At 34.7% G+C, this 24,410-nt stretch overlaps 1 protein-coding gene across 1 annotated transcript; it reads left to right on the forward strand.

The window, feature by feature from the left end:
• Positions 1-19,431: 19,431 nt before the first annotated feature.
• LOC143589034 (xyloglucan endotransglucosylase protein 6-like) lies at positions 19,432-20,913 on the forward strand. Its single transcript, XM_077069921.1, has 4 exons — positions 19,432-19,640; positions 19,930-20,030; positions 20,132-20,325; positions 20,449-20,913. The coding sequence occupies exons 1-4, from the start codon at positions 19,469-19,471 to the stop codon at positions 20,858-20,860; spliced, it is 879 nt and encodes a 292-aa protein (XP_076926036.1). The 5' UTR covers positions 19,432-19,468; the 3' UTR covers positions 20,861-20,913.
• Positions 20,914-24,410: the final 3,497 nt, after the last annotated feature.

A 24,410-nucleotide genomic window follows, 5' to 3' on the forward strand; every position in this document is an offset into this window, starting at 1 on the left:
GCGATGGGTTAAAATATCTGAATTTTCATTTTTATCCCTTTACTTTGATAACTTGTCATGTCTAAGTCTTACTCGATATGTCCAAAAATACTAAGGTGGCTCTCAAGCGGCTCACCGCGATGCGAGCGTGCGAAGTGCAAAGTGCGCCACATTGCGCCCAACGCCCTTCACCGTCGCCGTCGCCATCGACATCGCCATCGTCTGAACCTGAGCGCATGCGCATGCGCATCGGGTGCTCCGCACCCTCTGCTAGGATTGGTGCATGTTTGGCATAAAATAATATTACTATGGAAACTTTCTTCCTTATAAAGTGTTACCATTTCTTTACCACTTTCCATGTGGGATGGATTTTATCTTCCTTATTTATACCCATGTTGAATGCTTCCACTTTCTTACATCCTTCCATGTGGGATAGAGTTTCCTTTTTCCATGTCCTTAACATGAGATGACTTTCTTTATTCAATATTTTTATTTCGTTATAAAATGTTTTTTTTTATTTTCTTTATCTAAATTTTCTCATTACTTATTATAGAGAATAATTTTGATTCTTCAACTTTACTAAGTTATCAAATTTGAACCAAAATTTTGGGGATGTTACACAAAAGGTTTGGAAGATCAAACTAAGCAGACCATCATATGGTCGATATATATGCTTCCAAAATGAAGTAATTTCTTGAGTTTTAGAACACACACCAAAATAACAACCGGTATGCTACCATGTAACCAACAAAAACATGGGGGCTCCTCGAAGTAATTATCTCAAGTATGATTGCGTTTTCTCATGATTTCCATTTGAAGCTCCTCAAAATATTGTCGTTGCATATCTGACATTACGCACAAATCCATCACCATAATTCGTTGATTAAATTCCATCTTGGCAAGATCTATTTTCTCAGCATCCAGCCTTAGTTGTTCTTCTTGTCTCTCCTTTTCAAACTTCATCTTCTCAGATTTAAGGAGATAAAGCTCCTTATCTTAAGCACGACACTGCTCAAAAAGATTATACTTCATCTTCCTAAGTTGGATGATTTCCTCGGATAGCATACCTTGAGCCTTTCATTTTCTTTTTTCAGCTTTCCTACCTATTGGTCGGTCCAAATCGATATCATCATTCTCAATTGCATTCCCTGCCTCGAGATTTACATGTGAATCATCTATAGGAAAGGGGCATTGAGTTGGGGTCGAGGTTGGGTTAAGCCTTATTTTCTCTGTAGGTTCCTTTGTGGCATGAAAAATCCACTTAGGTTCATTCTTTAATAGGTGCCAACAATGCTCAAATTGAAAGTTGCTACCTTCTAACATATGGTACATAATTTTTGCCTTGTCAAGCTTGCATTTAAACAAAAAATATAGATGTTAGAAAAGTATAAGAAATGCAATATTATTTAACATCATAATAATAAAGGTATAAGAAAAAAAATGGTACCTTATCATGATCAGTTATGCCACTTTGATTTAATCTTTTAATTTGATCTAGTGCCGAGCAAAATTTATTTATGGCTTTTTGAATAGCAAACCATCGTAAGTTTAAAGACTTCAGTGTTCGCTCAGTTGTTATATCTCTATGTTCCTGAAAGTAGTTAAAGACCTTTTCCCAAAATTGGGAGTGTTTTTGATATGTTCCTTGAACATGATTCAGGCTACAATTTAGCCATGCGGAGACAAGTAGAGTGTATTCTTTAGTGCTAAAGTTTGCACCCCTTGAATTTTTCTTAAATGTATCCGGTGAGGTTTTTCTTTGTCTACCATAAGTGGGTTGGTAAAGTACATACCTTGCTCTTGTGTAAACATGTTTTGTGAATCCATACTTTGTGAATCCATACGGGGAAATGGGTTTTACAATACCACTAACTGCCAAAAGATGAAAATTATAATTAACATATAAAATAGCCTTAAAGAACAGAAATATATTAGCATTCGGTATAGAAAATGAACAACCAAAAGTATCTTATGACAATAATCATATGCACTTTTTTAGTTAAACGGTTTAGAAAGCTTTATGCATTTCAAAACATTTCGAATGACTTGTAGCTTGTTTTAAACATATAATATGACAATCAGTTTCTTCAATACACACACACACACACACCCACACCTATACTAATAAAAGAAAATAATTTTGAACATGTGTCATTCTAAAATTAATTTTTACTATCAAATTCCCGCCCAAATCATTCTTTTCTATTGTTGGAAAAGAAAAAAAATATCTTTCAATATATAGTATTGATTATAAATTCAACATACCATATTAAATGGTCCATCTCCATTTATTGAATTAGTAATACCATAAATTATATTGTAAACATACTTAATATAAAAAATATTAATATGATAATTACGTGTAATAAAAGATATTTTCTTTAAAATTAATATATATATAAACGAGTTTATGTTTAATGTTGGGCCTACTTAGTATGGTTTGTACTTAGTTTGTGTTTGGTTTTGTATTGTGTTTTGTGCGTATATGTAAACCGAGATCATTGTGATCTCAATGGGTTTTTGGGCTTGTAATTGGCTTTTTGTAGTCCCTATATATAATCATAATCTGTGTAGGGTTCTAGTTGGCCGTTCACTTTGCATAGTTGAACGAGTGTTTTTGTAAAGTTTGCTTAAGCATCCGACGTTAATATACGTATGTTTTGAAGCATCCTTGGTGTTATTTACGTGTTCTAAGTTGTTTGTCTTAATCATCTCGTGTTATATTCTGCAATAACATCGAGATCATTGATATCATATTGAAAGATACACTCTTAGGACTTACAATTGGTATCAGAGCCTGTTGACATAATCTAGGCTCGGTTGTGATATCAACAGATTCAAGGTTTTGATTCATTGGTTTTCTTGGTGTTTTGGTATTTGTTTTTTTCCGGTGAGAAGGTCATCAGAGAGGAAAGGTTTATTTTTGGTTGTAGATTTGGTTAATTTGGAAAGAATTTGAATCCCACAATTCAAGGGATTTAGTTGGGTACAAATCTTAATTATCTAATCTCGTTCTTGAGCCTTTTAAGCTTAGTAACTTCACCCGTTATGCACACAAAATCAATTTTCCTATCATTTTTCAAAGGTTGGATCAATTTTCATTTGAAAATATTTAAAGCTTCAAACAAGCTTTTAACAGAATAAACATATCACTTCCCAGAGAATTACTGATATGAGCAAAATTATATCTAAATATTATAACTATTTCCTACACTTTTGAGTGGTTTCGAGTCGGTTTTTATGAAATAATATTTGTTATTGGTTTATATTTGAATATTATTGGTTTTAAGAGATAACGAGCTAAAACGATTAACATGTGATCAAGTCTCGTGATACCTAGTATTCTGCCACTTGAGAGACCGGGAGGTAATTAAGTGTCGTCTATTTTGGTCTTTTGCGGGTTTGGGAAGTGATTGCACGAGAGTGAGTTACCCTAGATTCCCATAGATTCTTACATGTCCGAATTATAACTGAATTCAATAAGAATACCCCTTTACGCCTTAGGGTGTTTTGTGATTAGAGAGATCGAGAAGTATTTAACCTTTGGGTACCTTAGCAAAGTTAGGTAAAGTGAGAACGGGAGGTGATCCAAGCCATTAAACCATTGAATTTACATGATATTTAGGGTTCTTAGGTATTGTTGGTGAGACCGGGAAGTGATCTAGCATACTTTAGTTATTCCTTAAGTTTCATATTTTAGAATCCGGTTACCAATCATAAACCCAATTTCGAGATTTTACGAGTTTACTAGTAGGATTCCTTGCCTAGGTAGTTGTTCCCTCTATTTGAGTTCTAAACTGATTTGTTCGTGTCTAGTTTCAATGTCGGTTTTAGTTTAAGTATTATTTAATTTATAGTTAATAATTAAAAAACACAAAAAACAATTAAATCTATTTATTTAAGTTAAGTTAGAGTCTAGTTTAGGTGTCGCTAGTGTCCTTTGGGTTAGACATCCGGACTTCATTAGGCTTTACTACAGTCGATAGGTACACTTGCCTGTCTAATGGTCTAGCATTAGGAGAGTCTAGATTTATAAATTTAAAACTATAGTGTCTAGGTTAGGTTAGGTTTTTTTTATAGACCGCGTTTTGCACGTCAAGTTTTGGCGTCGTTGTCGGGGATAGTTAGGCGATAGCGAAACTAGCTTTGATTGAACTTAATTGGTTAATTGGTTTTTGTGTGTCTTGAGTTGTGGTGTGTCTTGTGAGTCTGTGTCTTAGATGTAGCGTGTCTAGTTGTCTTTATGATAATTTAGTTTTTGTTTTATTTTATCGAGTCTAGTTAATATGTTTAATAGATCAGTCAGTTTAGGAGTATTTTATATCGAAGATGTTGGAGAGAGATGATGTTGGAAAGAGCCGAACAAGAGGAACGTGAAAGACTCCAAAAGATTAAGGCAATAGAATCCAGGCTTGATAAGTTGATCGAAAGAGAAACAATCCGTAAAATAGAAGAATTCGAAGCCAGGCTTGATAAGTTAATACAATTAGAAAGACTCCGTAAGATAGAGGAATTCGAAGCTAGGTTAGACGAGATAAGTGCTAGTTATCAAATTGAGATTTGTTCTTACAAGGAGTAGGAAGCTGTCTATGAAACAAATAATGACTTCTGGAGTGATGATTATGAGGGCGTGATAGAAGAGAAGGATATCTGATTACACGAATACGAGTGAAGATGTTGTGGAGCCACTTGGTCAGATGGAAGATGGCGAAGAGGAGGAGCACGTACCATCTTGGGAGAATGAGTTTGGTGATGAATTGGTGGGTTTACCAATTTTTGAAGACCACGAAGAATTTGACCCTGTTGGCGATCTTATCTATTTAGAAACACTAATCATGGGGAAGCCAACAATGGAGATCAAAACGTCACCAGAAGGAGAAAAAGAAAAGGAAGTGACAACCAAGGAGGATCAGAATATGGTGGTAGTTGATTTGTCACATCATATGAATGTTAACAGGTCGGAGGAGGAACTAGATAGTGGATCGCCACCAAAATCGACAAAGCCACAGAAGAGGGAGCGAAAATGCTTGGATCAGCACATTTTGAGGGTTCAAAAATGGTACATTAAGAGTTATAGGAAAACACTGAAATGCAAGAATGACCATTTTCCTCATTATATGCCACATATTAGGTTTGGTCTAGGTAAGTTCAAGTATTGGTGGTCCGACCCGTCTGTATGTTTTATATTACTTTTTAGTTTCACAATGTGCTATTTGTTTATATATGCTGGAAGGGTGGAATTAAACGGGTTAGACCGTGAATGGATAAAAGAAAAGCCTCCTGATTGAGATTTCAGGAGGGAGTTCGGCTGAAGACTCTTCTGTAAACTTAGCGATTCCCGGGAGGCAACCCAGTAGTATGTTTTTTATTTATATTTGTATGTTTATTTTTGGGGTTTCTTGCTTTCTTGTGCTGCTTGTTTCTTTGTTTGCTTTCAGGTTGCTCCAGGATTGCTTGTGAAAGTTTGATGATGCATGGTTTGATTCAAGTGTGGGGAGGCTATTTGCTTATTGATTACCGCTTTAGTACGTAAGTGACAGCTTGGTAGAGAGCACTGGAGTATGAGGCTTTCGTTCAAATTGGAGGGCACAGAACACGACTCGCGAGGCAATATCGCCATATTTACCAGGGGAGCCTGTTCCACTTTACTTATATTTGAATGTTGCTTTATTTATTGTCTTTTTCCTCTCTCATTGAGGACAATGTGACGTTTAAGTGTGGAGATGGGAAACTGACGTTTTTATCAAAAACATAAAAACAAAATAATAATAATAATAATAATAATAATAATAATAATAATAATAATAAAATCCGAAAATTAAGAAAAATAGAAAAAATTAAAATTTCCTGAATATTTAACGAATATTTTTGCAAATAATGGAAAATGATAGAAAAATTTGAGATCGTTTTTTTAAAACTACTATTATATATGAGATTAAATAAAGATAACGCACTAAACTTGGGATGTGTCGGTAGGCGCAACTAGCTTTGAAAGGTTTCCCTTGATTCTTATTAATATACCTTATAAATCATAAATCTTGTGGGTTCTCATCTTGAGGGGGGATAGTGAAGTTGAAAATTAAATAAGGCATAGAAAGTATTACCGTAATCTGACTACCTTGAGGTGATGAGAATTACATGCACTTAAAATTAGCACGCCACTCTGTTTTATGAAAGTAAATAACGAGTAGTGGCGTCCTTCATGTCCATTTTTTATACGAGCTTATAAAATAGTTGTATTTATAGCTTAAAGATGCCTTAGAGCACAAAAAAAAGAAAAAAAAAAGAGAAAAAGAAAAAAGAAAAATAAAAAGTATGCAAGTTATAAGTATTCCAAGAATTGGTCCGAAAAGCAAATGAATGAGAAAAGTGATGTATTGTAAAATGCCAAAGGGGCATTCTCAAAAATAGAAAAAGAGGCCAAAGTGCACATCTAGACGAGACTGAGAGTTTACGTGTTACCAAGGGGATGGTAACTATGAGGATACACTATTGGGGCTCAAGGTTTTTTAGTCGATAAATATTTTCTTAGGGAATACATAGGACAAAGTCCAATTATTTAGGGCATGCTGGTACGACCTCATTTGACCTTTCATCCGCTAAATTCCATCTAAGTGCATTTTCTTCTTACCATCAAAGGGTTTTTGGGTTACTGTGATAGGTTGAACCAGTCAGCTTCAGCCCGGTTTTAATTGTTTTGATTATGCTTGAGATGGGGGTAAGTGGATCGGTAACTCTTTAGGTGTGAGACCCTTAGGTTTATTGATAACACTTGAACTTAATCATTAAATATGATGGGGGGGGCTTGATAGGCTGATGGCTGGGTTTAAGTGGACAACAATATCGGCAATCGCGTCTTTTGCGTTTATCTACGCTTAAAAGATAAACTATACGTTTTAAAGACCGGTCTTGAATTCTGATTCCATTGCAAAATACTTTTTCAGGGACGAAGAATGTTTAAGTGTGGGGATATTTGATATGAGCTAAATTATATCTAAATATTATAACTATTTCCTACACTTTTGAGTGGTTTCGAGTCGGTTTTTATGAAATAATATTTGTTATTGGTTCATATTTGAATATTATTGGTTTTAAGAGATAACGAGTTAAAAGGATTAACATGTGATCAAGTCTCGTGATATTTGTATGTGTTATTTTTCTATGATTGTAGTCAAGCTAGATCTAATAACTTTGAAGATATAAATAAAAAGAAAAGAAAAAAAAATGGCAAATTATTGAAGTTTCCATGAGATTTAAATCTTATGAGATAAATAATAGTTGTGACTTTAATTACTTAATAAATTAATAGAATCTACAAAATTAATTTTAGTAATTTAATTTTTATAAGATATGGGTGTTAATGGTTTTTTTTACTTAGTGTATCATTCTACGAGAGAATATTTGTTTGGGCTATATATGACGTGGACCGGAAAAGATTAAAAGACAAAAGGGCCTAGAGAAACTAAGAGGATAAATTAATAGGTCAGACACAAAATAATGAGGAGGCCGCCCCTGTTCACGAAGGGGGATTTCAACCAGAAAAAAAAAAAAAAAAAAGAGAAGCTAGCAAGGAGGTTGGGAGCTCAAAAAAGTCACGATACTGAAGAAAAATAAGCAAGAACGCAAGCTAGCACGTGAATTAATTTAGCCAAGCTTCCAGGCTAGTAGCTCAATTATATTTACTTCTTTGTTTGATGAATCGTAATACTTGTTTTATCTTTGTTTCATCGATTATTATGATTGGCTAAATTGTTATACTGCATGGGTTTGGATGAATACTTTTTAGACTTGTTTTATTCTTGGTTTTGGATTATTGTTGATTGGTTCATGCTTTGGTAAACTTTTTATTTTATTTGGTTTTGATGCATATGCGTACTTGGTATTAATTTATTATTAATTTATTGTTCCATATGCGTCTTTGTGAATGTCTTTAATGTATGGATGCATATTAGGTAACTTATTGTGTGTTTGTAACTAGTTTATGGTTTATTGTTAACGTATTCCATTGGAACGGTAATTGAGAGTTTAGAGATATTTAGTATTCTGCCACTTGAGAGACCGGGAGGTAATTAAGTGTCGTCTGTTTTGGTCTTTTATGGGTTTGGGTAGTGATTGCACAAGAGTGAGTTACTCTAGATTCCCTTAGATTCTTACAGGTTCGAATTATAATTGAATTCAATAAAAATACCCCTTTACGCCTTAGGGTGTTTTGTGATTAGAGAGACCGAGATGTATTTAACCTTTGGGTACTTTAGCATAGTTAGGTAAGGTGAGACCAGAAGGTGATCCGATCTATTAGACCATTGAGTTTACATGATATTTAGGGTTCTTAGGTATTGTTGGTGAGACCGGGAGGTGATCTAGCATACTTTAGTTATTCCTTAAGTTTCATATTTTTAGAATCTGTTACCAATCATAAATCCAATTCCGAGATTTTAAGAGTTGACTAGTAGGATTCCTTGCCTAGGTAGGTGTTCCCTCTATTTGAGTTCTAAACCGATTTGTTCATGTCTAGTTTCCGTGTCAGTTTTAGTTTAAGTATTATTTAATTTATAGTTAATAATTAAAAACCACAAAAATCAATTAAATCTATTTATTTAAGTTAAGTTAGAGTCTAGTTTAGGTGTCGCTAGTGTCCTATAGGTTCAACATCTGGACTTCATTAGGCTTTACTACGGTCGATAGGTACACTTCTCTGTCTAGTGGTCTAGCATTAGGAGAATCTAGATTTATAAATTTAAAACTAGAGTGTCTAGGTTAGGTTAGGTTCGGTTTTTCTTTTATAGACCGCGTTTTGCACATCAATTACAGAAGACAGTTTAACTGCTTTGAAAAGTGTGATGACATAAACATTATAAAAAAAGGTTCACCATTCTAGTTCTAGAAAAATAAACTGCTAAATGACACCAATTTTAAATCTTGTTTGAGAACGAATTCAATATTTCCCATCTAATAAGTATGAACCTCAATATGGGCTTAGGGGTGAGTAAATAAACCGGTTAACTGAACCGACCTGAAAAATGAACCGAAACCGAACCAGTTTGAAACCGATTATGTAGAAACCGGTTTGGAACCGACTGAAACCGTCGGTTTGGAACCAGTTTGTAATTTTCTCCATCAAAATCGGTTCCAAACCGGTTAACCGAACAGAAACCAGCCAAAATAGGTTAAAATCCGAACCGAAACCGATCAAAACCCGAACAGAAACTGATCGTAATATGGTAAGAAACCAGTTTCAACCCGAACCGAAAGCGATCATAAACCGGTTTTGATTTTTGTTGAGTAACTCGAACCAGTTTTAACTCAAACCGATTTTTAGTTTTAAAACGATTTGTGCACCACTATATGGGCTAGTCTCCCTATGGCAATGTTAATTCTGTTTTTAATAGAAAGGAGGTTAAACTTTATGTGGGGACTAACTGATCGTAATATGGTAAGAAACCAGTTTCAACCCGAACCGGAACCGATCATAAACCGGTTTTGATTTTTGTTGAGTAACTCGAACCAGTTTTAACTCAAACCGATTTTTAGTTTTAAAACGATTTGTGCACCACTATATGGGCTAGTCTCCCTATGGCAATGTTAATTCTGTTTTTAATAGAAAGGAGGTTAAACTTTATGTGGGGACTATTTATTTTTAATAGAAATAAGTGGTATTTATTTAATCCAGTTATAAAATTGAGAAAAGAAGAGTGTTTAGTGGAAATCACTACTGTCCCAGCTGCACTCTGACAAGCTGACATCATTCAAATATCAAAAACAAAAAATATTTTCAATTACAGTAGTATATCATTATATATTTTTATTTTACTAAAAGCTTATCCAATACTACTTATGATTTTAACGGCGACAAAGTATGTTAATTAAAAAAGACAGAATTACAAACTTTGTCCTTTAAACAAAGCCAATTTATGGTTTGTGTCCTTTTTTTAGTTTCCTTGCAGGCGGTGTACTTTAAACATTTTTTTCCTACAAGTTTTGTCCTTTACGCTAAATGGGTTAGAAAAAGTCAGTTAAATCCCATCACGTGAGGCGCATGTGAGGGTAGTTTTGTCCTTTCGTTTATGCCTGCAACAAAACCCTCTTTTATCAATCTTCCCCCCACCTTCAATTGATTCATTTCCGGTGATTAAAACCCCTATCATCCGATTCAACAACATTCCCCAACTGTTAACAGCTTAAATTGCACAACATTCTCAGAAATTGAAAACGTAAAATGGATGATCCTCCTCCTCTCTTCTACATTCGTGAAGCTGATGAATAATCAGATGCTGAAAGGTTTTATGGTAAGTTCAAATTTTAGGGTTTATAATTTTAGGGTTTATAATTGGGTTTATTTAACTAACAGCTGTTTAATCTTTTATGTGTAGTAAATAATCCACATTTGTTCATGATCAAGTTGCACCATGGTGGCAGTTTCACCAAATTTCCTGGACGGGTTTATAACAGACCCGTTGTCCATTTTGTTGACATGCTAGATATTGACAAGTTTTCAGTTCACGAGCTTGATCGAATCTTGCTTGAATTATCGTATCCTACAAATAAGGTTAGATTCTACCATTATGTAGTACCGGATTCATAATAGGATTGGGGGCTTAGAGCTTTGGGAAGTGATGATGATGTTAGGGGATTTGCTAAGTATATTGGAGCTTTTAATCAGTTAATGAATGTGTATGTTGAGCATGAGTGCACCTCTGTACACACATACTTCTGCTCACCCTCAAAGTTTACCATTGAAGAGATAACATATGAGGAGTTTCTTGCAAGTGAGGTCGTACTAGATAAAGCAAACTCAGTTAAGAAAGGGTTATTGTTGGAATGGCAAGATAGCACAAATGAGGTTGTTGTTCAAAAGGTTGTTGTGGAACAAGACCAACAGGATGCAAATGAGAATGTTCAAGAAGAGAATAATGTTGGTGTTGTTGAACAACAAGACCAAATTGATTTATGTCATGATGATCCAGAATTTGACCCTTTGTTTGGAGAGGATGCTTTTGGTGTGCAACCTACAAATGAGGTGGAGATGGATTACAATGGTGATGTAGAAGGAGGTGGGGATGGAGGTGGATATGGTGTGAAACCTACAAATGAGGTGGAGATGGATTACAATGGTGATGGAGGTGGAGGTGGGGATGGAAGTGGAGATGAAGATAGTGAAGATTCTTCAATTTTAGATGAAGAAGGTGGAGATGAGTCTTCAAGTTCAGATGAAAGTGGAACTGCTGATAGTAGGGATTCTAACTATGACATGAGAGATGAGAGTTCTGATGATGATGAACATGTAGAGGGTTGTCCAGTTAAGAAACAAAAGAATGTGAACACATCTAAGAACAAAAAGAAGTCTAAAAATGTTAAGAAAACTAGAGAGGGTGAAGAAGATTCAGAAAGTGATTCAAATAGTGATTTCAATTATGAAGATGGTGACACACATGATGTAGATGTAGATATGAGGGATTTCAGACTGCATACTGATTTGGAAGTTGAACAGCAAGATGCTATTTGTAGTTTAGAGGGTTTGGACATTGATGTGGATGATGTTATGTTGGATAATGATAGGATGTATAATGAGAAACAAAGAAATGAGGGGGTCATGGATTATCTTTTCCATGTGGGACAAGTTTTTGGTACAAAAGCAGAGGTGAAGGATATGATCAAGGCACATGCAGTTGAAACAAGAAGACAAATTAGGATAAGAAAAGATGATTTGGTAAGGGTGAGGGCAGTGTGTGAAGGGGATATGGAAGATGGGTCCCACATGCAGGGGGTTGGATCTAGCAGTGCTCAGGGACCGGTCCAGAAAAGTATTGGGGGTAGGGGAAAAAGGAAAGACCCACTTGCTATTAGATGCCCTTGGGTACTATTGTTGTCATACCAAAAGAGAACAGCTTCATGGAAAATTACAAGGTTGATAAGTGAACATAAATGCCTTCAATCTAGGCAAATTTATGCTTGCACAGCCGGGTTCCTCTCAAACCATTTGGTTACTGATCTTCAAGATGACCCAAAGCTGAAAGTTAAATCTATCAAAGAAAGGTTTCAAAGGAGGTTTGAAGTTGGTGTGTCTGACTTGAAAGCTTATAGGGCAAAGATGTTGGCCAGGGAACATACAATTGGAAACTTCAGATGCCAATATGGGTTATTGAGGGATTATATTGAAGAGTTGAAGAGGACTAATAAAGATACAATAGTGAAGCTTGAATTAGAAGAATGCTCAAATCCAACATCTGAGACAAGACAATTCAAGAGGATATACATTTGTTTGGGGTCTTTAAAAAATGGGTTCAAAGCAATAGGTAGGGATCTCTTGGGACTAGATGGGGCTTTCCTTAGAAGTGCTTGGCCTGGTCAACTTTTAACAGCAGTTGCTCTAGATCCAAACAATGGATACTATCCTGTTGCATATGCTGTAGTTGAAGCTGAAATAATGAACTCTTGGGAATGGTTCTTAGAATGCCTTGGTGATGATTTGGATTTAAACAAAAGATCCAAGTTTACATTTATGAGTGACAGGCAAAAGGGTCTTATACAGGCTGTAGATAAGTTGTTTCCTTCTGCAGAGCATAGGTTTTGTGTGAGGCACATTGAAGATAACCTAAGATCTCTATTCAAAGGAAAGCTTTTAAGGGATGCTCTTTAGAAGCTGGCTAGATGTACAACACCTACACACTATGAGAGAGAGATGAACAACCTAAAAAAGTTAAACAAAAGGTGTCATCTTTGGGTATCTAAGATCCCACTAGAAACATGGTCAAGGTCACACTTCACTGGTAAGTTTTTAATTTTTATCCTTTATTCTCTAATAACTTTCATTTTTTGTCCTTAATCTGATGTGTTTTGTAATAACAAGTAGAGCAATGTCTGATGTGTTGACCAATAACATGTGTGAATGCTTCAATTCAAAGCTGGTAGATGGAAGGGACAAGCCTATTATCACTTTGCTGGAATACATCAGAGAATATGTGATAAGGAAGATTGTTACTGTGTTGAAGGTAATTGATAGGTAATCAGGGTTACTAACACCATATGCTACACAAATGATGGAGTCAGTGAAGAAGGAAGCAAGCAGGTGAGTTGTATGTCAATATTTACTTGTCTTGTAAATGATGTGTGAATTGTTTACATATTTGGATGATAGGTACTCTGTGCATTGGAATGGTGACGATCATTATCAGGTCACAGGACCATATGGTGATCAGTGTGTAGTGAACATGAGCACAAATACATGTGCATGTAAGAGATGGGAGATAACTGGGATACCTTGCAGACATGTGGTGGCATGTATTTGGGTGAAGGGTGCACATGACAGATTTGTTGGCAGGCCAGAAACATTTGTCAACCCAATTTACACAATGGATAGGTGGAAGGCAGTGTATTGCTACAAGGTGTATCCCATCAATGGTATGAGTATGTGGCCCACATCACAAGTCCCAATCTAGATCACAGCTCCTAAATTCAAAAAGCAAACTGGAAGGCCAAAGAAATCAAGGAAAAAGTCAACAATGGAAAGGGAAGATGGTGGTTCAAGGAAAAAGTCAAAGGTTGATGCAAAGGGCAAGGGAAAGGCTGTGGAGGGTGAAGGTCAGAAAGTGAAGGCAGTGAGAAAGTCAAGGCCAAAAGGATCAAATACTTGTGGGACATGTGGACAAAAGGGTCACAACAAGAGATCATGCATGAAAAATGTTGCTGATTAATGTGCCTACTGTTTGACTGTTTTTGTAGTTTTTAAGTTGTTGAATTTATGGATGTTATGGTATGGATGGTATGGATATATTAAGTTGTTGACTTTTTTTTAGTTTTTCATGGTATGGATGTTTTAAGTTGTTGTCTGGATTAATGTTGCTTTAAGTTGTTTTAAGTTGATTAATGTTTAGTAGTTGTTAAATGACAAGTAGCTTTTAATATGGTTGTTCATTATTTAACTTGGTTGTTGTTTGCATTTATGGTTGTTGGTCATATTTTAATGGTTTTAATGGTTTGGCAGATGGATGGTTGTGCAGATGACTTATTCATCTTTTGTGTATATTGTGCAGATTTTACTTATTTTAAAGTTGTTCATCTTTTGGTTTATGGCTTGCTTGGACATATTTGCCCCTGGATCAGATTTTACTTAATTAGAACAGATTTTACTTAATGGTTGTGCAGATGGTTTGAAATATAATATGTGCAGATGGTTTATGGATGTTGTTCATCCTTTGGTTTATGGATGTTGTTCATCTTTTGGTTTATGCCCTTGATGGATGTGCAGATTGTGTATAATGTGTAGATTGTGCATAATGTGCAGATTGTGCCCAGTTACATCAAAAAGGATCCAAAATTACATCCAAAAGTCCAAAATAAACTAACTAAATATCCAAAATTACATCCAAAATAAATTGATGATACATTGCTTAAAAGGATCCAAAATTACATCCAAAATAAAGTCAAAATACATAATAGTCAAACTACATAAAGTCCTACATTAACTAATAAAGTCAAATACAAATAGTCAACAACTTCTAATACAGTCAACTACCTACATTTTCATTGCAATTACAATTGCTATGAAAATGATCCAACTAATGACCAATCTGTTCTTCATCTTCCTTGCTTGCTCTTTATAACCCTCTAAACTTTGTTCAACCTTGTTTTTCGACTTCAACAAGCCTGGGATAATCTCTAATGCCCGTTCACACATTGGTGGTTCACGCCATCCAAGAAAGGGGCAATCCGATGTCTGGAAAAGAGGAGAAACATGAAGGATAAACGATTGACTAGAACTTAAATCGAATTACAAACTTACCATGTCCGGACAAGAGAAAAACCGACGACCTGGATTTCTATCAGTCCATGAAGTTCGAACACCAGCTACCTTGCCACAAACACAGTAAGCCATCATTAATTGAGCCCTGGTATTTGAATTTCGCATCGAGCCCTAATTGATTGAATTGATTGAAGCCCTAATCGTGCCCTAATCATGGAGGGTGTGGGTGGGTTAAAAAGAGGGGGAAGACTGATAAAAGGGGGTTTTTTTGCAGGCATAAACGAAAGGACAAAACTACCCTCACATGCGCCTCACGTGATGGGATTTAACTGACTTTTTCTAACCCAGGTAGCGTAAAGGACAAAACTTGTAGGAAAAAAATGCTTAAAGTACACCGCCTGCAAGGAAACTAAAAAAAGGACACGAACCGTAAATTGGCTTTGTTTAAAGGACAAAATTTATAATTCTGGGGAGTTCACATTTGTTACCCAATACATATATTTTTTTAATTTAAAACCCAGTCTCCGTTAATTAAAAAAGAATGAAAAAGTTATATAATACGGTTATTTTTTAAGCATGTTTATACAATAAAAATTTCAAGTACAATAACTTCGTAATTACAAGGTCTTTATTTGTCACGAGTTAGTTTTAAGAAGATAAAAAAACCAAGTAGAAAGTAGTATTAATTATACAATTAACAAACCGCACATTAACATACATTCATATATTGTTACAGACTTACAGTGTTCATAATATGATGTAGATCGTATTTTTAATCTATTTAAGAAAAGAGGAGATAATATTAAAAAAGTGTGTGAGAGAGAAGGTGGAGGTATACGTCAAGACCGTCTCAAAAATTACTCACTCGGTCTCACTAAAAGTGTCTACATTTTTTTTATGAAAAAATTCTCAAAATAGTCCAAAATAGTCAAAAACTTTACAAAATTCTCATTTTAATCATTAGAAATCCATCTCCGTCGACACATTTGGATTCGTGACGTGAGATTTCATTAACCAGTCAGCTAATGACACGTGTAAAGGTGACACGAGTTTTCCATTGAAATCTTTCTTTCCCGTTAATTTTCAATCCAAAATCATCCCTTCAAAAACCATGGTTTTCCATTGAAATCTGTCTGGCCCGTGAGTTTTCAGAAAATATGATATTCGCATTTTATTGAAATTTATCTCCTCGGATGCATTTCAGGTGAATTTAACCTCCTCTGATGAAGTTAAAAAAAGTTTGAAAAAAACGATAATTTTCCAGTGAATTTAGTCTCCTCAGATGTTTTTCAAAAAAGTTAAAAAAATGATAATTTTCAAATGAATTTAATCTTCTCAAATGATTTTCATAAAAGTTTTAAAAATCCGATAAATTGGGTATGAAGAAAGATAGATACTTTGCTCATCAAGAAAGTGGTTGTGAGGGTTAAATGACAAGTGTTAAGAATGTGGTGGATGGTGGTGGTGGATGATGGTGGTGGTGGGTGGTGGTTGATATGGGTGTGAAGAAAGATTCAATATTTTGTTGAGTATCAATTATTAAGAAGATGACGGATGGTGGTGGTGGGTGGTTGATATGGGTTTGAAGAAAAATGCATGTAATGATTATGGGACTTTAATAGGTTTGGGCCGAAAAATGGTGGTGGTGGTTGATATGGGTATGAAGAAAGATTCAATATTTGGATAAAAAATGCACGGAAAGATTATAGGTTTGATGTAAAGATTTAATCTTTAGAGGTAAAAAATGCATTAAAAAATTATGGTGGTGGTGTAGTGGTTAGGGGTGGAGTTTGAAAAATGTTAGAACAAACCAATACTTCCAATAAAATGATTTTAATCTAAAAACCATCGAATCCCATAGATTTGTAACAAAATTCATCGGATCTGACAACTCTTATTTTAATGCAAAAAGATGAATTTAATATAAAAAACCATCGAATCCCATAGATTTGTAACAAAATTCATTGGATCTGACAACTCTTATTTCAATGCAAAAAAAAAAAGATGAATTTAATCTGAAATGCGTAAGAGGAGATGAATTCCAAAAAAACACGAAATTCGATGACTTTTGAAAACCATGGGCCATATATATTTCATTGGATAACCATGGTTACTGTAAGGATGATTTTGGATTGAAAATTATCGGGGAAGACATATTTCAATGAAAACTCACGTCACCTTTACATATGTCAAATCTGACTGGTAAACGAAATCTCACGTAACGAATCCAAAGGTGTTGACGGAGATGAATTTCTAAGGGCTAAAATGGGAATTTTGAAAAGTTTTAGACTATTTTGGATTTCTCTTTTATATTTTGGACTATTTTGGGAATTTTCCTCTTTTAAATTGTCTTATTAAAAATGTTCACTTTTAAAATTTATCAGTCAATTTTCAAGTTACCCTTAAACTAGGGGTATTCAGTATTCGAATCGGACTTAAATAACTCGAAATTCGACTCGACTCGCATTTGAATTTGACGGTTCGAATTCTATTTTCAGTCATTCGAATTCGATTCGGTTAGAACTCGATTTTAGTAATCGAATACGAATTTATGATTATAAATTCGTATTCGATTCGAAATTCGATTCAAATTATACAATTTATATTTATTATATATATATATATACATACTTATGAAAATAAACGCTACATAAATCTTTTGAGTTATATAGATTAAAATAGAAAGTTCATCATTATGGTTAATACTTAATGTAATTAGACATTGATAACTTTAAATAATTTATTTATTTTATAGACTTGTACTTTTTGTTGTTAAAATACTCAATTTATAGTGGTTTTGAAATTGAAATATATTTTTTAACTGAATTCGAATCGATTCGAATTCAATTCGAACTTCATTCTCGAATCGAATCAAATTTTTGAATTAGCTATTCTGAATTTGACTCGAATCGAATTTTTCGAATCTATTTCGAATTCGAATCCAACTTCAAAATTTCAAAATTCAAATAATTCGATTCAAATAAATTCGAATATTCGAAATTCGATTCGTTGAACACCCTACATTAAACACACAACTAACATTAATAAAAAATATTAATAGACCCAATTTCAAAGACATTATTGTCATTTGATAAGCAAAAAAAGTATTCATTTAATCTACCTAAAATTTTGTGTTTTTCAAACAATAACACTTCTAATTGGACGGAGAGAGTACAAAAATTTCAGGAGTCGGAGTAAGTATATAAATTGAAAAATTCAAAGATAAGTAGCTTTTTACACTTATTGTATATGCTTAACTATTAGGTTGTTTGTTATGGTTAACACATTCATTTCTTCTGTATTCTTAAATATTAGGTTGTTCATTGTGGTTAATGTCGTTATGCGCCATCGACGTCAGAGCCAGAGGCCACGTCAGAATAGTGCCTCACATGTTTTCCCATCACTCGTTAACATGTTAAGGCCCGCACCTTATCACACAAAACACAACCCTTCCGACTTGGTGCTTATCACGCCTCACCTGCCTAATCCCTGCAAAAACATTACACATCACATCGACGATCATGTTGTATTTATTTTCGGAACCCCTCAACCCACACACACAGCGAACTGCCTTTATATTATAAGGATTATTGGATTAAAATAATCTCACCTTTAATAAGTTGGCCAATAATAATCCCACCTGAGTTATTTCCCTCTGGCAGTCCCACATTTTCCATGTTTTCTGTTTTATGATCCCTCGTTAAAAATAATTAAAATAATTAACGGGGTTAACTTTTTTTGCCGATGTGGCTAGATGAGTTGGCAATTTACAAATCCCACATGGCTTTTTTTTTCTTTATTTCTTTTATTTTATTAACCCACAATTCGAAACCGCTGGTTTCTTGACTTCTACGGCGTTGGAAGCTGCCGCAACCACCGCCAGACGGTGTATTGATAACCAGAGAGAGGTAGGTGAGCGGCTGGTGAAGGTCAGGATAGAGGTTGAAGACGGTAGAGTTGTCCGATGGTGGTTAGAGGACATTCCGGTGTGAAACGGTGAGGTGCAAAAAGACGTCGTAGCATCCATGTGTTTGGGGGGGGGGGTGCGATCTGAAAAGCCATGTAGGATTTTTGGGGTGTGTGTGTCAACTCATCTAGCCACATCAGCAAAAAGTTAACCCCGTTAAATATTTTAAACGATGGATCATAAAACAAAAAAAAATGGAAAATATAGGACTGCTAGAGTGAAATAACTCAAGTAAGATTATTATTGACAAACCCATTAAAAATAAGATTATTTTAATCCAATAATCCTATATATAAAAATGCGATATATATATAACGAAAATATTAAAAACTCGATGTTTATTTTTGTTTAGAGTTGTTATTGTAGTTTTGTCTTCCATGCGTCCCAAATACATACACCATGCGCGTGGTAGCACATATTAACAAAAGAAACTGGTGATTGTAAAAGAAGGCTGTCCTTTTAACCACTAGATAAATGACAGATATACAGTACTATGTCCAGCTGTACATCGCCAGGTGTCGTCCTCTCATTCGTTTCAACGTCCCTCTATCTTTTCCGATAGCGACTATTCATACCCTCTTGCTCAAAACACCCATTCACAGCCAGCTAAACCTAAACGGCTAGTTAGTTTTTTAATTTCAAATTCACCGCTAGGGGGCCCCACTTGTCCTTCGTGTTCATTATCCATCCTACGTGGCCAACCTCACACATAACTTGCTGCTATAAAACCACCCCTCACACTACTCTCATTCCTACAACAAAACCTTGTAATCTCTATAATCATGGCGGCTGCTTCCTCTTCTTCATTCATGCATCTTGCTATGTTTTTAACATTATTCTTTTTCACTGTGAATGCAACTGCTAAATTTGATGAGCTGTTTCAGCCTTACTGGGCTGCTGATCACTTCTCGTTTGTTGGTGACGCTGTTAATATGAAACTTGATAACTACTCTGGTAAATTATTACTCGATGAATTCAAATTTCAAACTTATTTTGTAACTAAATTTGAGTCGGTTTCAGGCTAGAGCTGAAACTTCGGTTTGGGTGCAGTTTGATTTTTACAGTTTTGCAGTGATCGAATATTTTAAGCCGAAAACAAATTTTTGGGTTGAATTCAGTTAAAACATTCGAGTTACATATTTTATAAATTATTTAATTTTTTCAAAAATCTGTGAGTTATTTAAAGTATTTTATTTATCAGTTTTGGTTTCACGCACAACCCGTGACTAAATTTGTCTCTCAGGAGCTGGATTTTCATCAAAATCAAAGTATATATTCGGAAAAGTGAATATTCAAATCAAACTTGTTGAAGGTGATTCCGCGGGAACCGTGACTGCATTCTACGTAAGTTGAATACCATTTGTTCAATAATCAATATGATTGATTACTTTTGGTCCACTGATTGATTAATTAACTTCTTTCTAATTTATATATGTTTTGATCAGATGTCATCGGACGGTCCAAAACACCATGAGTTTGATTTCGAGTTCTTGGGTAACACTACCGGAGAACCCTACGTTGTGCAGACAAATGTGTACGTTAACGGCGTCGGAAACAGGGAACAACGGTTGAACCTCTGGTTTGACCCGACCAAAGACTTCCATACTTATTCGATTCTATGGAACCAACGTCAAGTTGTGTAAGTTTTGAAAAATAACATATTGTTAAAAAGATATACTGTAAATATTTTACTTATTTTAAGAGAATATTGTGATATTTTATATGATAATCTAATTATGGTAGTTTTGATTTTTGATAATAGGTTTCTAGTTGATGAGACGCCAATTCGGGTGCACACTAATTTGGAACACAAAGGTATCCCATTTCCCAAAGACCAAGCCATGGGTGTGTACAGTTCGATTTGGAACGCTGATGACTGGGCCACACAAGGGGGTCGGATCAAGACGGACTGGACCCACGCCCCATTTGTGGCGTCGTACCGGGCGTTTGAAATAGACGGATGTGAGTGCCCCGTGACAACCGCGGATATCGATAATGCAAAACGGTGTGCCAACAGTGGTGGTTGGTGGGACCAACCGGTGTTGTCCGAGTTAAATGTGCATCAGAGTCATCAATTGATATGGGTGCGGGCGAACCATATGATTTATGACTATTGTAGTGACACTGCTAGGTTTCCGTCTGTGCCCGTGGAGTGCGAGCACCACCGTCATTAGTTGGTTGTTTATGGGGTGGATGGTTTATTGGTTGTTTGTGTAAAAATTAAAAAGATGGTGGAAGGACATGAGCTTCATGTTGGATGTTTTCTTAATCTAAGATAATTCTGGTTTATTTTAAAATAATTCTCTATCAACATGAGCTTCACGTGTGTTAATTATGTTTAAATTATTCCTTCAGATAATATCAAATAGCGATGGAATTATTCGCTCACGGGATTTCATATGTGGGAGCTACCTTAGAGATAAAAAAAAACAGTACTATGTGAAAATTTTCAACAAATATTGGGCCCACCAAGGAAACAGTTGTTACTTTGGGTCTTGTTGGTATATTCAGAAATCGGAAAGGGTCATGCTATGCATACATCAGCCCTCTGGTGTGGGAATAAGGCTATACGGTTCGTATAGGCCTAACTTATTAACCTGGGTACGAACGTATCAGTGTGGCAGTTTTTTGCAGTCTATACGAGCCATATAGACCCGTAACTCGTCTGACCTATGCGACTCGTATATACAACATGTCAGCATGTACTTTGACCAGAGATATTCAATTGCTTTTCTGGTTTATACGACTCGTATTGAAGGTATACGACCCGTATAGACCAGGTATCATATTTTCTTTCTCAAACCATGTAAGATTTGTGTGTTGGATATTATTTTTGGCCCTTATGATTACATGTTTGTTTGGTTGCTTAGTTAATTATTGCGTATGGATTATTATAATTTTGCTTATTTATGTTTAAAAAGTTTTTCTTTTATAAGCGCAATCAATTAGAGTAAAAAAATGAAGATAAAGCATTTAAATACGTTAAATAATGCGTCACCCGACAACTTCTATTTCATTTGTCTTGTGTCTATAAGGCATTAAACAACTATAATATTATAAATTATAAAGACTATATTTTAAAAGCTGAGTTAACAATAGCCAAAACATCTACACCAACAAATGAAACTAAAAAATCGTTACCCCGAAACCCTCATGTTGTACGTAGGTTGTTATGTATATTTTTATTTTGTAACCAACTCGGGTGTTATTTTTAATATTATGTAATTTTAAAATTGAAAAAAAAACTATACAAGTCAAATAGACCCTATACGAGTCATATAGCCCTATACGAGCCGTATAGGGGCTATACGATACAAAAGAATAAAACCTGACACTTCTGTTTGAAAATGACTTGACTATGCACCTATACGAGTCGTATAGAGCCTATACGACTCGTATAGGCTACCCTGGTGTATGAATAACCAACCAACATGGTGTATGTATAACCCAAGCCATCGGAAAACACACAAATTTAATTTACTATAAAGAGAGATTAGTTATAATATCAAATGAATTTATCATTAATTTTTGTAGCTCACATTAATCATAATTGAGTTTCCGGACCATTTGATAATTGATAATCATCATAAATTGAATAAAGTTGATAGAGATAGAATTTAGCAATTCGATCATTAGAAATGGGTGAACTTCACAAATCGATCATAAACTGAATAAAGTTGATAAGTTCACGCCTTCACCACATACACGGGGGCGTCTAGATTTCTAGACATACTTGAGAAAAGTGAAAGAGGGGGTAGGGGGAGGGGTGCAATCTACCTATACTAATAAACAAAAATAATAATGATGATGTCTCCTAATCACATTCAATTCTAACTTTAATTTTAATCCTATTATCTAATCTCAACTCTCTTAAATCCATGCTATCCGTGGGTCATGCCGTCATGATCTAATTGGTATGACCATTAGTTGTAATCCATATGAAAAAAAGTATTTAATGTCATTTAATACCATTTCATCAAATTTTACTAACTTTTTCTATCACATTACATGTTTTAATTAAAGTATCTATGGGTCCAATTGGTATGTCACACTAACTTTTACTATCCATGATTGCATCTAATTTTACTATTAAATATATAAAGTTTGACATGATTTAAAAAAAAGAAAACATATAAACCATTGAATATCTATAATAAGTTTAAAATCAAACAGTGAATTATTAAATTAGTTAAGTAATAATTTACGAACTATTATCGTATAATAATTGGTGACCTATGTTTATAATAGATATTTAATTATGTGTGTACTTCAAATTCCGTTGAATAAATACAATATTTATAATTATAATCTTACAATTTGTAAAACACTATTTAACTTACATTCGTATTGATCAAATAAAGCATCTTTAATATATTTAGGTAATCACCAATATTTTAATTTATGCCATCTTAAAACATTATTTTAATCTTAGAAAAATAAAAAAATTATATATGTAGCATTTGATGTACGTGTGTGTGATAATATTAAAATTAATCTATAAATTAAAAAAAAATCCATAAATTACGTATGATTAAATACATAAATTTCGGTAATTTGACAAATCCCGTGTAATACATGGGTTCAAAAGCTAGTTCAATAATAAACAAGATAAGCTACCTGTACCAGTATTTGAATCAAATACATTACGATTATTATGTACGCTAATGAATTGATAATAACTTAATTTTTTGATGAGTATTCAAAAGGTAGTTACAAACATTATAAAGGTGTAATCCTTGTGTACTGATAAACATATATAAAAGAAATTATGTATGGTGATTACGACATCTTGGATTTATGAAGATGAAGCAATTGTTAACGGAAGTCGTTGCATGTGATATAAAATTTATGTGTCGAATATCCTAAGGATTGTATCTCATTAAAAATTAGTCGAAACATAAAAGAATTTGTAAATAATTGTATGTACTTAGAAAGAGTGTTATCAAAGCCTCAATAAATGCATTTTATAAACTTAACCAGATAGTACAGACAAAAATAGTTGGGTGAGCGTGGTATAATCGACTTAGTAATTATCTAGACAAAAAAGAAAGAATCCAATGTGGTTGTCCATGTATTTTGTTAGAATAACAATGCAAGTTTACAATATGGCGCACACACAAACACAGATAATACTGCAAGAGAAAAATAAACGAAGATGAATACGTGAAATTTACGTGGTTCGATCTAGACTGACCTGTGTCCACGGTTTGCAACTAGGGTATGTTATTATTGCCACTGCCTCACTCGTGAGGAATTACAAGTACAACGATTACATTATATAGAGACTAGTTAGGGTTTCTAGCTTAGGGAACAAGATAACATAACGGACCCTAATAAAGAAATATAGGACCGGCTCAAAACATCCCATGTCTTCCATCTTTATAAAAACTCACTTAATCCGTCTTCAAGTAAACCGACCCCAAGCCGAGCCAAGCCTCCATAAACCCAACAATCTCCCACTTGGAGGCTTGATAAATTTCAAACTGTCATCCGATGTAAACACTTGTACCTCTAGTAATATCCTTGACTCACCTGGTTGCAACTGCCTTCTCATTAGTTAAACTAAAGGCCCGTTGAAGCTCCCCCCGAGCTCCAACACATCAGTCATGGCTAAAACCGCCACCGACTCGTCCTCTGTCCTTACTAGCTCCCACTTACATGAACTACCGGATCCTGGAATACCCTGAGAATAAACAACACTCTCCATATGTAGCAGGTAACCTT

The sequence above is a fragment of the Bidens hawaiensis genome, unplaced genomic scaffold (genome assembly GCF_021521415.1).
Source record: "Bidens hawaiensis isolate Kalapana, Puna unplaced genomic scaffold, B.hawaiensis_p1.1 tig00000190_1, whole genome shotgun sequence".
Classification (NCBI taxonomy): Eukaryota; Viridiplantae; Streptophyta; class Magnoliopsida; order Asterales; family Asteraceae; genus Bidens; species Bidens hawaiensis.

What these genes read in the sequence shown, in the direction of transcription:
- LOC143589034 (XM_077069921.1), top strand. Translation starts at nt 19,469, where the DNA reads ATGGCGGCTGCTTCCTCTTCTTCATTCATGCATCTTGCTATGTTTTTA. An exon ending in GAAACTTGATAACTACTCTG is followed by an intron (nt 19,641 to 19,929) that starts GTAAATTATTAC and finishes TTTGTCTCTCAG; the next exon opens with GAGCTGGATTTTCATCAAAA. An exon ending in TGGAACCAACGTCAAGTTGT is followed by an intron (nt 20,326 to 20,448) that starts GTAAGTTTTGAA and finishes TTTTGATAATAG; the next exon opens with GTTTCTAGTTGATGAGACGC.